We start from the raw sequence: 17,448 nt of genomic DNA, 5'->3' as shown, positions 1-17,448 counted from the left end.
ACTAATGTGTGTGTATACGTACATACTACACCATTTGTCAGTTCAGTCTTCTATTAGTGTTTGTACGTAATTTGTTTGTCAGAAGTGCAGCACTTGGGCTGTTTTGTAAATGTTTAGGAAACAAACTGATTCTCGTTAAATTATGTCATATAAAGCAGTGATAGCAGATGGGGATCAGAGGTCGTAGGTCACATCACATGGGGCAGATCTATACAGAGGTCGTAGGTCTCGTCACATGGGGCAGATCTATACAGAGGTCGTAGGTCTCGTCACATGGGGCAGATCTATACAGAGGTCGTAGGTCTCGTCACATGGGGCAGATCTATACAGAGGTCGTAGGTCTCGTCACATGGGGCAGATCTATAGAGGTCGTAGGTCTCGTCACATGGGGCAGATCTATACAGAGGTCGTAGGTCTCGTCACATGGGGCAGATCTATACAGAGGTCGTAGGTCTCGTCACATGGGGCAGATCTATACAGAGGTCGTAGGTCTCGTCACATGGGGCAGATCTTGATGCTGTCGGATGTCTGGCTGAACTGACCCAGAGCAAAGTCCAGTCCAACACCAACCCCACTACCCACCCCGAAGGCCGCATACAGTGGCTGTGTAAAGTTGGCACGGAACGTGTGCAGGTGTGCCATGCTCTCCGCCACACTATAGAACGCCAGGGTGCCCGCGTTGAGGTCCAGGAACAACCCCAGACGCGGCGAGTACGTCACCGGGATGTCCCTCTTCTCATTGTCATGCATTGCCGTGCAACACGTATCAGACAGCTCCAGGCTCCATGATTGGGCGTTGTAACCAAGCCCCGCCCTGGCGTCCGCCCCCTTCCTGCTCAGGGCGCCATAAGCCACGCCCATTGATGACCCCTTCCCCCGCCAATCCACCTCCCAGTAACATCGCTGGGCGGAAAGGGGGGCCTGGCACAGCACCTGGGTCCAGCCGTCGAAGCGTTGGGGGCAGTCTGGGTAGGGCTGCCCTGCCCCCTGTAGGGTGGCCTTGGTGTTGCCCTCCGACAGGGTCAGACGCCGGTGGGCTGTCCTCGTGTCTAGGGTCAGGGTACAGGCATCTGGGGGAGGGGAGGGATGGATGAATAGTTAAGGTGTGGGGATAAGGACTTTGCAGATTTGGTTGTCAGCTGTTGTGAGTACTCCTTCCCTTTGGCCCAAACCTTCTGAAGTGTTCAGATCTGAAAGTTTTCATCAATATGGTGGATGCTACAATGCTCATACCTTTCCCTTCATATCTGCAAACATGGAAGGGTGAGGGCCAAGGCCACAGGGTAGGGAGCTGACTGGAACAGGCTGTATCTGTGTAGATGTTTAGCTGTTCTATACTCACACTGCAGGAACTCCTCTCTGCTCCTGGGCTCTGGGGCCTGGATGCTGGAGATGTCGATCTCCCTCACTACAGCAGACGAAGACGGGCAGTATGAGGGGAGTGGATCACAACCAGTGGTGGGAAAAGTACACAACTTGAGTAAAAGTATACAGTAGATACCTTAATGGAGAGTTACTCCAGTGAAATACTACTTGAGTAAAAGTATACAGTAGATACCTTAATGGAAAGTTACTCTAGTGAAAGTCACCCAGTAAAATACTACTTGAGTAAAAGTCTAAAAGTATTTGGTTCTAAATATAATTAAGTATCAAAAGTAAAAGTATAAATCATTTCAAATTCCTTATATTAACCAAAGCAGACTGCACCATTTTCAGGGGCACATTCCAACACTGAGACATAATTTACAAAAATGCATATGTGTTTAGTGAGTGCGTCAGATCAGAGGCAGTAGGGATGACCACATGTTCTCTTTATAAGTGTGTGAATTGAACCCTTTCCCTGTCCTGCTAAGCATTCAAAATGTAATGAGTACTTTTGGATGACAGTTCGAATGTATGGAGTAAAAAATACATTATTTTCTTTAGGAATGTAGTAAAGTAAAAGTTGTCAAAAATATAAATAGTAAAGTACAGATACTCCAAGAAACTACTTAAGTAAAAATACTTTAAAGTGCTACTCAATACTTTACACCACTGATCACAAGGGTAACCTTAAATATAGGCAATATGCTTTCCTCAGATGTAGAGAGGAAGAACTGGAGAATGAAGAAAAGGAATGAATGATGACTCACATGCAGGGAAAGCTGGCATCTGATTCATGATGGGGTCAGGGGTCGGCGGATCCAGGAAAAGGCTGGTATTCACTTCCGGTTGGGATTCAGTCAGTGCACCCATCCCCCCTGTCAAAACAGTATGATGTTTATAGACATGATTTTCAAACAATGTGCTGTGGCACCTGCAAGTACATTCTGAGGTACATTATACAGTGTCTACACTGGTGAACGGCTAGTAAGACCAGGGTGCATGACCTCTGATGGGGTTAAAGCGTTGAGGGTCGGGACCATAGAGATATAAAGAGGACTCATCTTTGTATCTGTGCCATTATAGAGTCTGTGACAGCATGGGCAGTGCCATTGAGGCAATTTCCATTTTCCCGATTGGCTGATCCCTCCTGATGACCCGTTGTACATGACTCCAAGAAAGTCACCAGGAGGGATTATCCAGTGGAGTTGGAAGCCACCCAGTTGACTACATTAAAATGGTGGAAGCCCTCAATGGTGCTGCCCATGCTAATACAGCGTTTTGGTGACTAGAGGCCTCAATCATTCTCTCTGGTCGGGACTCACATGGGTTAACTCCAGCAGTGTTGTTGTTGACTGGCCCAGGTGCCGGTGTGGCACGTCGATGGGAGCGGAAGAGACTTGCTATGGAGCCCATCCGGCTGAAAGCTCCTGAGGCTGGGGTGGCTTGGGTAACAGCACCGGGGGTAGGGGTGGTGGTGGGTTCTGGTCTGGGTGTCTCTCTCCGGCTGGGAGTAGGGCTGGGTTTGGCTGGCTCTCTACGACTTGGAGTGGGACTGGGTCTGGCTGGCTCTGTACGACTTGGAGTGGGACTGGGACTGCGTCTGCGCGTCTCTCTTCGACTTTGGGTCGGGCTATTTCTGGCTGGCTTTCTCCGGCTCTGAGTGGGACTAGATCTGGTGCTTGGTCTGGGGGCTGCCTCTCTGGCTGTGGAGAGACGAGAGGTTTTACTGGGTGAGCATGTCTTGATGAGTCTAGAGGCGTCCACATACATAGGTTCGGTTTGCTTCTAGCAGAACTCGGCTAGGTGAAACGAACGTCTGTTGAAACGACTTTTGCTTGAAAAATCTCAGTATTACTGTTTTGTCCCGCTTGAGCCACTGTAGCAACAACATACCCAGTAACACTTCCTCAAAATATTAGAAAATAATAAAGATAAATCAAGAAATCTGTAATTATTTTTGACGTTTTCTGCCAAGAAGGTCCTAGTCGTGCAATTTTACATCTAACTAAAATGTTTGGTGCAGTATTTCTCAAGTGAAAAAATGTGCATTAAAACTAGCCAGCAAACAATCCCGTTCACTGCTCCCACTCCTACTAGGAGCAGTACCTAGTCCAGTAATACTGTTGACCAATCACCGACGAAGGGGCGTAGACTTCCATCGACTTGCCTCAAGGAAAAATGTTGTGTTGCCGAACCAAAACGTCACACCGTTTCATCATAATAAATGCTTAAACTGATTCGACAACAAAACATACGGTCAGCTTAAAGCCTGTCGCTTCCCAGTCGAAACTGTTCTATCATATATTACGAAACATTTTTGAGACGTTTTGGTTGGTTTTGGTGTTCGCATACACTACATTTTTTCTAGAGGCAAGTGGAAGTTCAGTAGCGAAAGTCGAAACGCCCCTTCGTCAGAGATTGGTCAACAGGACTACTGTTAGTAAGAGTAGATAAACATCTTAGATAGATGAGAAATACTGCACCAAACATCTTAGATAGATGAGAAATGATGCGACTAAGACCTCATTGGCAAAAACTATTTCTTGATTTATCTTAGATTCATTCAGACTATTTTGAGAAAGTATTACTGGGTATGTTGCTGCTACGGTGCTTCAAGAGTGACAAACAACAGTAATATTGACGCTTTTTCTCATTTTTTAAGCGACGGTCATTAGGGAGTATATGCGAGCACAGACGTTCGCTTCACCTAGACAGGTTTTGCAAGGAGCAAACCAAACCTATGTATCCGGACGCCTTTCTGATTGCATAGAGAGAGAATGAGAGGAAAAGCAGGCGATTAGATTTCATAAACACTCTAATGAGGACTGAATTTGTAGTATTGGTCAAGATCACCTTAGGGAGGTGGTCAGAGATAATTTATGGAACTGATATCTGCAGTTATTCTTAAGAGGTTCAGGATGTGACAGTACGGATGGAGGAGACAGGAAGAAGGACCATACACAGATGATAAGGAAATGTTCCTCTTGTGAGGCAGGCCAACCTGTGGAACCGGTTATGTTCACAAAGAAATTCTGGCTTTTGTGTGTGTGTGTGTGTGTGTGTGTGTGTGTGTTACCTGGTTCTCTTTCCTCTCTCCTCAGCCTGTCTCTGTCAGCTAAAGGAAAGAGGTAGAAGAGTTTAAACCCCTTTGCACGCAAACACACACACCACACACACACACACACACACACACACACACACACGCAAACACACACACACACACACACACACACACACACACACACACACACACACACACACACACATACAAACACACACACATGCAAACACACACACACACGTCTGACCTCGTGGTTCCTCTCTGCTCCTAACATCCTGAGAGCGCAGGCCTACACCTACAGAAGGAGACATGATTAAGCTGATCTAATGTTTGATCATGATCGTCATAGTGAGATTCGTGATGAAACTAGCCACATGACATTGCCCTACCACGTGAGTTAGGACCTCGAACCGCCACGGAGACAGTCGGTGTGGGAGCTGAAACACGACGACGAACGTACACATCATTATGTGTCATTCAAGGACCTATCACAAAGCACATGTTAAAACCGATACAGGAAACAGTCGCTACAGTACATACCTGCAGGACGGTTGTTTGTTGTTGTTGTTTTGGATCCCAGACCAGAAAACACTGTGGATTAGTCATTGAAAAGAAAAAGGCACAACACTCACCATTAAAAACATACTGTTTAACCATTAAAAACACACTGTTTAACCATTAAAAACACACTGTTTAACTATTAAAAACAAACTGTTTAACTATTAAAAACACACTGTTTAACCATTAAAAACACACTGTTTAACCATTAAAAACACACTGTTTAACCATTAAAAACACACTGTTTAACCATTAAAAACACACTGTTTAACTATTAAAAACACACTGTCTAACTATGTTTAACCATTAAAAACACACTGTCTAACTATTAAAAACCTGACTATGACGATCCTTCATCAGGAACAATACATCATTATTTTAGGTTATGTATTTCATATCCAAGCTGCACAATTAATGACGATGACCAATCACTCAACTAGACAAGTGAAAAGACCAGCACCAAAAGGAACAGGCACTGAGTATAAAGCATTTGCACTGCGGAAATGAAATATTGCCTTTCCTCACATTATTTGCTGTTGACTAAAATGTCCAATTCAGATTAGTTCACAATCTCAGTGAATCATGAAAGTCCAACTCACACTACCAATAAAGAAATGTGAAAAACTACTCACAACTCCTGAACCCTCCCGTTTTCTGGCCGACATTTTTTTTTGCTATGATGAGGAAAACAGTGCAGTGAGTAAGTACAGTCTGTCAATCCACAATTTAAATGATTGTTGGTAATCGATGGCTTCTAGCTCTGCCCCAGGGCATTACGAGCGGCTTGCTTATGCTGAGCCTTCTTCAAGCCCCACAGAACACCCTGGACCAGAGCTAGAGACATCCTCTGGACCAGAACTCACCTTTGTCTCCTAAGGTGAACAATGTTGTGTCATTCACTGAAGAGAAGATTGAGAAATTACAGTTTATTAACACATTGACATTGTATTGATCCACTGAAATCAGTCTATAACATAGTGCAGAAAACATACTCCGTCTTTATGACAATATTTATAGTGAACAAGGTGATGGAGATCTCTGCTAGTAGTGCCCTTTGTGTGTGTGTGAGTCGATGTGTGTGTGTGTTGTATGCGTGTCCTCCACTCTGACACACCTGTCTTGGTGATCTTGCCCAGTTCCACGTTGCACATGTCCTCCACTCTCTCCCGTAGGTTCAGGATGGCTTCACGTACAGGCTCAAACGTAGCCTCTGGATTGGCCACCACACACGACAGATCATTACACTCAAACGGGCTGCACAGAGACTCACAGGTCTGGAGGGCGGTGCACAGGAGGAGAAGGAGGAGGAGAATGAGGAGAAGAGGATGGGATGGAAGAGGGCAGAAATGGAGAAATGAAGACAGAAAGAAAGGCAATGACAGAAAGAGAAGACAGGTCATTTAAGAAATAATGTATTTTGTGATAGAAGCAGCACATTTCAAACATGACTAGGGCAATGCTGCTTTTTAACTATTGGCCCATCCCAGATTTGGTCTTTTCCCCCCTGGCAGCCATGTCCAATATGGCCATCAACCAGCTGCATGCACCTAAATTGGATCAAAAATATATAAAAGGGTCACAGGCAGAGAAAAGCGTCCTACCTCCAGGAAGTGGATGTTGTCTTCACAGCGGAACACCTCCTTCATGTCCTTGTCTCTCCTCTTCAGCTCAGAGATCTCGGCCTCCAGCTTGTCCACCACGTCCTGGGCCTCGCTTACTTTCTCCTGCCCAGCCTGGTTCATCACACCCTCCACCAGCTCCTGGAGCCTCTCCACCGAGCGCTGGAGCTCCGACAGCACCGTCTCTGTGTCATCATGTACCCTGTCTGCTGAGCGCTGGGGACACAAACTCAGGTATGAAGACATACGCACACTGGTACTGTATGGAAGTGCATAGATAGGTACTCACTGAGGAACACACACACACACACACACACACACACACACACACACACACACACACACACACACACACACACACACACACACACACACACACACACACACACACACACACACACACACACACACACACACAGACTGGTGTAGTGGGGTGTAATGGAATGTTGTGTGGTGTGTAGTGTGGTATAGTGTAGTGGGTGTAGTGGGGTTTAGTGTAGTGGAGTGGGGTGTGGTGTGGTGTACTGGGGTGTAGTGGGGTGGGGTGTAGAGTAGTGTAGTGTGGTGTAATGGGGTGTAGTGTAGTGGGGTGTAGTGTGGTGTAGTGTAGTGGGGTGTAATGTGGTGTGGTGTAGTGTAGTGTAGTGGGGTGTAGTGTAGTGGGGTGGGGTGTAGTGTAGTGGGGAGTAGTGTGGTGTAATGGGGTGTAGTGTAGTGGGGAGTAGTGTGGTGTAATGGGGTGTAGTGTAGTGGGGTGTAATGGGGTGTCGAATAGTGTGGTGTAGTGTAGTGTAGTGTGGTGTAGTGGGCTGTAGTGTAGTGTGGTGGGGTGTAGTGTAGTGTGGTGGGCTGTAGTGTAGTGTGGTGGGCTGTAGTGTAGTGTAGTGTGGTGTGGTGGGGTGGGGTGTAGTGTAGTGTAGTGTGGTGTGGTGGGGTGTAGTGTAGTGGGGTGTAGTGTAGTGTGGTGGGCTGTAGTGTAGTGTGGTGGGCTGTAGTGTAGTGTAGTGTGGTGGGCTGTAGTGTAGTGTAGTGTGGTGGGGTGTAGTGTGGTGTGGTGGGGTGTAGTGTAGTGTAGTGTGGTGTGGTGGGGTGTAGTGTAGTGTGGTGTGGTGGGGTGTAGTGTAGTGGGGTGGGGTGTGAAGTAGTGTAGTGTAGTGTGGTGGGGTGTAGTGTAGTATGGTGTAGTGTAGTGGGCTGTAGTGTAGTATAGTGTAGTGTATTGTGGTGTAGTGGGCTGTAGTGTAGTGTAGTATAGTGGTGTAGTGTATTGTGGTGTTGTGGGCTGTAGTGTAGTGTAGTGGGCTGTAGTGTAGTGTAGTGGGGTGTAGAGTAGTGTAGTGGGGTGTAGTGGGGTGGGGTGGGGTGTAGAGTAGTGTAGTGGGGTGTAGAGTAGTGTAGTGTGGTGTAGTGGGGTGTAGTGTAGTGTGTCCTAAGCCCTTACCTTTGTTGCCTCCAGCATCTTATTCATGTCTTTCAGCTCTCCTTCTCTTTCTTTCAGTCTCTGATGATTCTCTGTCTGCACCTCAGCCAGCTCTTTCTGCAAAACACAGTCACATCAACTCACTCCTGAATGGACTGGAATGCAGTCTGGAATGCTCACTAGCCCACAAAGACAACTACATTATCACCTAAGATCTGGCACCACCTTACTCTATACAGACAGACAGACAGACAGACAGACAGACAGACAGACAGACAGACACACAGACACACAGACACACAGACACACAGACACACAGACAGACACACACACAGACAGACAGACAGACAGACACACACACACAGACACACGCACACACAGACACACACACACACAGACACACACACACACAGACACACACACACACAGACACACACACACACAGACACACACACACACACACACACACACACACTTCTAATAAATGAGAGGCAGTTTCTAGGTGTGGTCAGATCAGCTGTGATGGGACATAGACAGCCCAGCAACCAGTATGGATGTTTTGATCAGACTGTATTTACATGTTTTTGTGGAGTGAGTCTGCACATGGGGGTGTGTTTGATTAATATTATAACAATAATATATACCATTTAGTAAACGCTTTCATCCAAAATGACTTACGGTCATGTGTGCGTACCGTATGTGTGGCCCCAGCGGGAATCGAACCTTGGCTTTGCATACAGAGCCACACAGGACCTGATTGGGTGTTGTTTTGTTGCCTGAGACCTGAAGACTTGCGTTAGCTCCCAGAGCGAATGACTAGCCTTTGGTTCAGCGGGATACCACAGTCTTGTGCCAGGCAGTTGATCACATTAGTGGGTGGGTATGGTGGTGTCCATGTACAGCGCATTCGTAAAGTATTTCAGACCCCTTGACTTTTTCCACATTTTGTTACGTTACAGCCTTATTTTAAAATGGATTCAATAAATACAAATTATTCACCAATCTACACACAACACCGCACAATGACAAAGCGAAAACAGGTTTTTAGACCTTTTTGCAAATGTATTACAAAAAGACACAAACTACAAAAATTACATAAGTATTCCGACCCTTTGCTATGACACTCAAAATTGAGCTCAGGTGCATCCTGTTTCCATTGATCATCCTTGAGATGTTTCTACAACTTGATTGGTGTCAAGCTGTGGTAAATTCAATTGATTGGACATGATTTGGAAAGGCACACACCTGTCTATATAAGGTCCCACAGTTTACAGTGCATGTCAGAGTAAAAACCAAGTCATTAGGTCGAATGAATTGGCTGTAGAGCTCCGAGACACGATTGTGTAAAGGCACAGATCTGGGGAAGGGTACCAAAAAATGTCTGCAGCATTGAAGATCCCCAAGAACACAATGGGCTCCATCATTCTGAAATGAAAGAAGTTTAGAACTACCAAGACTCTTCCTAGAGCTGGTCGTCGGCCAAACTGAGCAATCGGGGGAGAAGGTCACCTCCCTGACCACGGCCCAAGAACCCGATGGTCACTCTGACAGAGCTCCAGAGTTCCTCTGTGGAGATGGTAGAACCTTCCATAAGGACAACCATCTCTGCAGCACTCCACCAATCAGGCCTTTATGGTAGAGTGGCCAGACGGACCCACTCCTCAGTAAAAGGCACAAGACAGCCTGCTTGGAGTTTGCCAAAAGGCACCTAAAGGACTCTTAGATCATGAGAAACAAGATTCTCTGGTCTGATGAAACCAAGATTGAACTCTTTGGCCTGAATGCCAAGCGTCACGTCAGGAAGAAACCTGGCACCATCCCTACGGTGAAGCATAGTGGTGGCAGCATCATGCTGTGGGGATGTTTTTCAGCGGCAGGGACTGGGAGACTAGTCAGGATCGAGGGAAAGATGAACGGAGCAAAGTACAGAGAGATCCTTGATGACACCTGCTCCAAAGCGCCCAGGACCTCAAACTGGGGTGAAGGTTCATCTTCCAACAGGACAACAACCCTAAGCACACAGCCAAGTAAACGCAGGAGTGGCTTTGGAACAAGTCTATGAATTTCCTTGAGTGGCCCAGCCAGAGCCCAGACTTGAACCCGATCTAACATCTCTGGAGAGACCTGAAAATAGCTGTGCAGCGACGCTCCCCATCCAACCTGACAGAGCTTGAGAAGATATGCAGAGAAGAATAGTAGAAACTCCTGAAATGCAGGCGTGACAAGCTTGTAGCGTCATAACCAAGAAGACTCAGGGCTGTAATCGCTGCCAAATGTGCTTCAGCAAAGTACTGAGTAAAGGATCTGAATACTTATGCAAATGTGAAATTTCAGTTTTATATTTGAATACATTTGAACAAAATCCTAAAAACCTGTTTTCGCTTTGTCATTATGGGGTATTGTTTGTATATTGTTTGAGAATAAAAAATAAAAAATCTAATTTGGAATAAGGCTGTAACGTAACAAAATGTGGAAAAAATCAAGGGGTCTGAATACTTTCCCTATGTCCGTATGTCACTGTATGTCTGAGGGCTTACCTGTCTCTCCGTGCGCTCTGCCTTGGTGGAGGTGGTCTCATGGTCCTTGTGCTGGTTACTGGTGCACAGCCAGCACACAAACATCTGGCACTGACGACAGTAGAACTCCTGCAGGTACTTGTGCTCGGTACAAATCTTCTGCGCCAGCTTGCCCGTGGGCGCAATCAGCTCATGCTTTTTCAACTCCGCTTTCGTCTGATGCAGTTTCAGGTGGGCCTCGCAGTAGGACGCCATACACACCAGGCAAGACTTCACCGCAGCCCGCTGGTCTCCAGCGCCGTGGCACGTGTCACAGGGCACGGCCATGGCTGGCAGCTGGCTGACACCACCACCACGGGAACCTCCCTTGGCTCTACCCATGGTGTTGGCACGGTGGGCGCTTCGGATGGACTCCCTGGCGGAGGTGGTGAGGGCCCCCTTGCGGAGCTGCTCCACGGCCTCTGCCAGCATGGTGTTCCTGGACAAGGAGGGCTTGGGACAGAATGTCTGGCGGCACTGGGGGCAGCTGTAGACTCCAGGGGAGCGAGGGTCGTCCTTGCTCCAGTAGTCCTTGATGCAGCCCTTGCAGTAGCTGTGGCCACACGGGATGGTGACTGGCTCATTCGGGAGGTCCAGGCACACAGGACAGTTGAACTGCTCCTCCGTCCACAGATTACCACTCATAGTGAGACCACAGGTAGCAGAGGTGAATGTAGAATATTACAAAGAGAGAGAGCGGAAGAGAGCGGAAGAGAGAGACAGAGAGAATAGAGAGAGGCAATTGAGAGGAAAAAGTTGAGGTAGAGATGGATGAAAACAGAAATGGGTAGAATCAGAAAGAATGCTGTACACACAGAGAGATATGTAGCTACTGAGCAGACACACAGAGAGATATGTAGCTACAGATCAGACACACAGAGATATATGTAACTACAGAGCAGAGAAACACAGAGATATGAGGTATAAGACAGAGGTATGAGACTGTCCAGGGTGTTAGTCAGAGAGTGGTGATCTCATATGAGATGAACCAATGGTGTTGTCGGAATTAAAGGAAGACAGGTAGAAGGGCGGGGCTAGAGTCACAGAGCTGGTTTAGGGAGAAAAACAGGAGGGGATGAGTTTCTTTGTGATGTCACATACCATTATAGTAACTAGATTAGAATGTCACCGGCATGTTACAGTAACTAGAATAGAAGGTCACCGGCGTGTTACAGTAACTACAATAGAAGGTCACTGGCATGTTACAGTAACTACAATAGAAGGTCACTGGCATGTTACAGCAACTGGAATAGAAGGTCGCCAGCATGTTACAGTAACTAGAATAGAAGGTCACTTGCATGTTACAGTAACTAGAATAGAATGTCACCGGCATGTTACAGTAACTAGAATAGAAGGTCACTGGCATGTTACTGTAACTAGAATAGAAGGTCACTGACATATTACAGTAACTAGAATAGAAAGCCATGGTTATGCTACAGTAACTAGAATAGAAGGTCCCTGGCATGTTACAGTAACCAGAATAGAAGGTCGCTGGTATGTTACAGTAACTATAATAGAAGGTCACTGGCATGTTACAGTAACCTGAATAGAAGGTCATTGGCATGTTACAGTAACTAGAATAGAAGGTCACTGGCATGTTACTGTAACTAGAATAGAAGGTCACTGACATATTACAGTAACTAGAATAGAAAGCCATGGTTATTCTACAGTAACCAGAATAGAAGGTCACTGGCATGTTACAGTAACTATAATAGAAGGTCACTGGCATGTTACAGTAACTAGAATAGAAGGTCACTGGCATGTTATGGTAACTAGAATAGAAGGTCACTGGCATGCTAGAGTAACTAGAAAGGGCACCAGCCTATTACAGTAACTAGAATAGAAGGTCACCGGCATGTTATAGTAACTAGAATAGAAGGTCACTAGCATGGTATAGTAACTAGAATAGAAGGTCACTGGCATGTTATAGTAACTATAATAGAAGGTCACCGGCATGTTACAGTAACTAGAGTAGAAGGTCACCGGCATGTTACAGTAACTAGAATAGAAGGTCACCGGCATGTTACAGTAACTAGAATAGAAGGTCATTGGTATGTTACAGTAACTAGAATAGAAGGTCACTGGCATGTTACTGTAACTAGAATAGAAGGTCACTGACATATTACAGTAACTAGAATAGAAAGCCATGGTTATGCTACAGTAACCAGAATAGAAGGTCACTGGCATGTTACAGTAACTATAATAGAAGGTCACTGGCATGTTACAGTAACTAGAATAGAAGGTCACTGGCATGTTATAGTAACTAGAATAGAAGGTCACTGGCATGCTAGAGTAACTAGAAAGGGCACCAGCCTGTTACAGTAACTAGAATAGAAGGTCACCGGCATGTTATAGTAACTAGAATAGAAGGTCACCGGCATGTTACAGTAACTAGAATAGAAGGTCACCGGCATATTACAGCAACTAGAATAGAAGGTCACCGGCATGTTACAGTAACTAGAATAGAAGGTCATCGGCATGTTACAGTAACTAGAATAGAAGGTCACATGCATGTTACAGTAACAAAACAATAAAGAAAGTCACATGCTTCCTTCCTTGCATATCAGCTGATTATACCTAGACCATTCCACTATAGGTGAACTCTGTCTTTTTCTCTCCCTCCATCTCTTTCTCTAAAAACAACATAGTGTGTGAAAACAGACACTAGGGGGAAGTGGTGATCTGACCAAGCCTGTCTTCAACCAGTAGAGGCCAAAGGAGGCTGGTGACAACTTCACTGGGGAGGATATGCTTGTGGTATTGGCTGGAGCTGAATCAGTGGAATGGTATCAAATACACCAAACACATGGTTTCCATGGTTTCCATGTGTTTGATGCCATTCCATTCGCTCCATTCCAGCCATTAGTATGAGCCGTCCTTCCCTCAGCAGCCTCCACTGGTAGAGGCCTACCATCCTCACTGTGAAGTGGTGATCTGACCAAGCCTGTCTTCAACCAGTGGAGGTCTACCATCCTCACTGTCTGTATGTGTCATGTGCATTTGACCAATCAACCTTCCCTTCCCTGTTGCTGTCTTGCTCCATAATATCCATCCATTGTTATGGCGTCTACCTCCACTGCAAGGTGTGCAATTCCATTCTCTAATGCCAGGCCTAATTCGGTTCATTAGCATCTTAACTGGGCGTTGAGGGTTGGGCTCATTAGCATACCTGTGAAAAGACAGATGCGACCCCTCCTGTCTCTGCCTCCAGTATCTACGCTGCAGTAGTTTATCAGGGGGTCAGTCTGTTATATCTGGTGTAATTCTCCTGTCTCTGCCTCCAGTATCTACGCTGCAGTAGTTTATCAGGGGGTCAGTCTGTTATATCTGGTGTAATTCTCCTGTCTCCGCCTCCAGTATCTACGCTGCAGTAGTTTATCAGGGGGTCAGTCTGTTATATCTGGTGTAATTCTCCTTTCTCTGCCTCCAGTATCTACGCTGCAGTAGTTTATCAGGGGGCTAGTCTGTTATATCTGGTGTAATTCTCCTGTCTCTGCCTCCAGTATCTACGTGGCAGTAGTTTATCAGGGGGCTAGTCTGTTATATCTGGTGTAATTCTCCTGTCTCTGCCTCCAGTATCTACGTGGCAGTAGTTTATCAGGGGGCTAGTCTGTTATATCTGGTGTAATTCTCCTGTCTCTGCCTCCAGTATCTCCGCTGCAGTAGTTTATCAGGGGGCTAGGGTCAGTCTGTTATATCTGGTGTAATTCTCCTGTCTCTGCCTCCAGTATCTACGCTGCAGTAGTTTATCAGGGGGCTAGTCTGTTATATCTGGTGTAATTCTCCTGTCTCTGCCTCCAGTATCTACGCTGCAGTAGTTTATCAGGGGGTCAGTCTGTTATATCTGGTGTAATTCTCCTGTCTCTGCCTCCAGTATCTACGCTGCAGTAGTTTATCAGGGGGTCAGTCTGTTATATCTGGTGTAATTCTCCTGTCTTATCCGGTGTCCTGTGTGAATTTAAGTATGCTTCCTCTAATTCTCTCACTCTCTCTTCCTCCCCTCCCGGAGGACCTGAGCCCTAGGACCATACCTCCGGACTACCTGGCTTGATGACTCCTTGCTGTCCCCAGTCCACCTGGTCGTGCTGCTGCTCCAGTTTCAACTGTTCTGCCTGCAGCTATGGAACCCTGACTTGTTCACCTGACGTGCTACCTTGTCCCGGACCTGCTACCTTGTCCCGGACCTGCTACCTTGTCCCGGACCTGCTACCTTGTCCCGGACCTGCTACCTTGTCCCGGACCTGCTACCTTGTCCCGGGCCTTCTACCTTGTCCCGGGCCTGCTACCTTGTCCCGGACCTGCTACCTTGTCCCGGACCTGCTACCTTGTCCCAGACTTGCTACCTTGTCCCAGACCTGCTACCTTGTCCCGGACCTGCTACCTTGTCCCGGACCTACTAACTTGTCCCGGACCTTCTACCTTGTCCCGTACCTTCTACCTTGTCCCGGACCTGCTACCTTGTCCCGGAATTTCTACCTTATCCCGGACCTGCTACCTTGTCCCGGACCTGCTATTTTCGACTCTCTCTCTCTACCGCACCTGCTTTCTCCAACTCTGAATGCTCAGCTATGAAAAGCCAATTGACATTTACTCCTGAGGTGCTGACTTGTTGCACCCTCTACAACCACTGTGATCTATGGTCATCTATGAACGTTTGAACATGTTGGCCATGTACTGTTATAATCTCCACCCGGCACAGCCAGAAGAGGACTAGCCACCTCTCAGATCCTGGTTCCTCTCTAGGTTTCTTCCTGGGTTCTTGCATTTCTAGGGAGTTTTTCCAAGCCACAGTGCTTCTACATCTGCATTGCTTGCTGTTTGGGGTTAAAGGCTGGGTTTCTGTATAGCACTTTGTGACATTGGCTGATGTAAAAAGAGCTTTATAAATACATTTGATTGATTGGTTGATAGGTGCTCAGGTCTCTGTCTGTGTGAGACTAGCTGTAATTGACTTGTTAAAATGTTGAGTTACAGGGTGCAGGAATGACCCATGTCTGTGTGCTGTTAGAGAGTTGGAATAAAGAGGAATGCTGAGGGTGGGCTAATCTGGACAGGATTCTCTGTGTTTTAGTATTCGCTTGCAACGCCAGGGTTGTGGGTTCAATTCCCACGGGGGGACCAGGATGAATATGTATGAACTTTCCAATTTGTAAGTCGCTCTGGATAAGAGCGTCTGCTAAATGACTTAAATGTAAATGTAAATGTATAGGGGTAAAGGCCTATGCAGCTCTTGGCTGTTTCATTTTAAGTGTAGTTCACAATTTTGCCCAGCAGATGTCCCACTTCACTGAGATGATTGTAGTACTACCTTAATACTGTTATTGAATTAGAATTTTACTACCTCAGATCCCTTCACCAGCCTTAGTATGCTAATCATGGAGACCCTGGAATCCAATCAAAATGGTCAATTCACTTTGTACGCGTTGTTTCAGTGAGACTGGAGATAAGGACGGACATCTTGTGAAGGTCACAGAGGAAGGTAGGAGGAAGGAGAGTGTTTTTTTTATTGGGAGATGTGGAGAGTAGATACAGTATCCATTAATTAGTCTAATCTAATCAGACTGGCCGCTACTCTCTGGACATCTTGTGTTCCTGCTGATGATTCTACACTGTGTTACGAACAGAGATATACAGGGGCTGTGTTCAGTAGGGAGGAAACGTTTTGAAATTGAGTAACAAGCACAGGCTACCTGAACTTGTCCAATAAGAATACAGATTTTTGTTGCAAGATGTTTCCTAAAGTGTGCCCTGCTGAACACGACTCAGATCCCTGTCTGTCAGTGTCACTGGGCGACGGCGATGACAGGGGGTACTGACTGTGACGGCTGGATCCACAATGGCATCTGTGTCTGGCCTCCTAAGTGGTCTCTTTGTTATGGGCCTGGTGGGTCTGGTCCTCTGTTAGCTTCAGACCCAGAGACAGACAGAAAAACTCATCGCTAATTCTCCTCTTTCTGACAGAAATGGCCCGTGTGTGTGTGTGTGTGCTTGCCCATGTGTTTATGTGTGTGTGTGTGTGTGTGTGTGTGTGTGTGTGTGTGTGTGTGTGTGTGTGTGTGTGTGTGTGTGTGTGTGTGTGTGTGTGTGTGTGTGTGTGTGTGTGTGTGTGTGTGTGTGTGTGTGTGTGTGTGTGTGTGTGTGTGTGTGTGTGTGTGTGTGTGTGTGTGTGTGTGTGTGTGTGTGCGTGCGTGTGCGTGTGTGTGTGTGCCCGTGTGTGTGTGTATGTATGTACGTGTGTGTGCCCATGTGTGTGTGCCCATGTGTGTGTGCGTGTGTGTTTGTGTGTGTGTCCAGAGCCCAATGACACAGTGAGTTCCACCATGTCATGGAGCAGAATGTAGGACAACATAAGCAGCAGAAGGCAGTTTGTTCTGTATGATGACACGGGTTCTGTTCCCTGTAACCCCTCCCTCATCATTGTCTTTGGCTGAATGTCACCTGATTTAATCCTGTACTGCTTAGCTTAATGCTGTAATCATACTAGCTAGAGAGACTATAGAAACAGAAAGACTACAGCTAGGATCATCAATCTTCTGGTTTTCCATGGACCACAACATTAAAGTTTTTTGCTGTGGTCGACAAAATGAGAAACGCTGATGGACGTTTGTACTGTTCTGGGTAAGTGATTCAGAAAACGAAATGACTCATATTTATTCATAAGAGATTGAGGGGGTTTGAAGTTACTGTTGTTAGAGGAAATTAACAGACTGTAGAACTGTAAACTGTAGAGGATAAACAACATGAAGATGCGACCGACCGACCGACCGACCGACCGAGTGTGTGTGTGTGTGTGTGTGTGTGTGTGTGTGTGTGTTGAGAGAGAGGGGGGTTCAGGTGAATTCCTGAGGCCTGTGTTGAGAGGCAGATTAA

At 46.4% G+C, this 17,448-nt stretch overlaps 1 protein-coding gene across 1 annotated transcript; it reads right to left on the bottom strand.

Annotated features, from left to right (window-relative positions):
- Positions 1–11,536, bottom strand: trim25l (tripartite motif containing 25, like). The gene is made up of 14 exons (XM_055908531.1): positions 10,561–11,536; positions 8,045–8,140; positions 6,586–6,819; positions 6,099–6,258; positions 5,848–5,883; positions 5,617–5,658; positions 4,967–5,017; positions 4,816–4,863; positions 4,674–4,721; positions 4,442–4,480; positions 2,688–3,068; positions 2,133–2,240; positions 1,343–1,408; positions 1–1,070 (listed from the first exon to the last, which is right to left on the bottom strand). Exons 1-14 carry the CDS (start codon positions 11,221–11,223, stop codon positions 496–498), a joined length of 2,547 nt encoding a protein of 848 aa, XP_055764506.1. The 5' UTR covers positions 11,224–11,536; the 3' UTR covers positions 1–495.
- Positions 11,537–17,448: the final 5,912 nt, after the last annotated feature.

The sequence above is a fragment of the Salvelinus fontinalis genome, chromosome 41 (genome assembly GCF_029448725.1).
Source record: "Salvelinus fontinalis isolate EN_2023a chromosome 41, ASM2944872v1, whole genome shotgun sequence".
In the NCBI taxonomy this organism is placed as follows: domain Eukaryota; kingdom Metazoa; phylum Chordata; class Actinopteri; order Salmoniformes; family Salmonidae; genus Salvelinus; species Salvelinus fontinalis.
The sequence above is the reverse complement of the archived record's forward strand: the minus strand, read 5'-3'. Positions and strand labels throughout refer to the sequence as shown.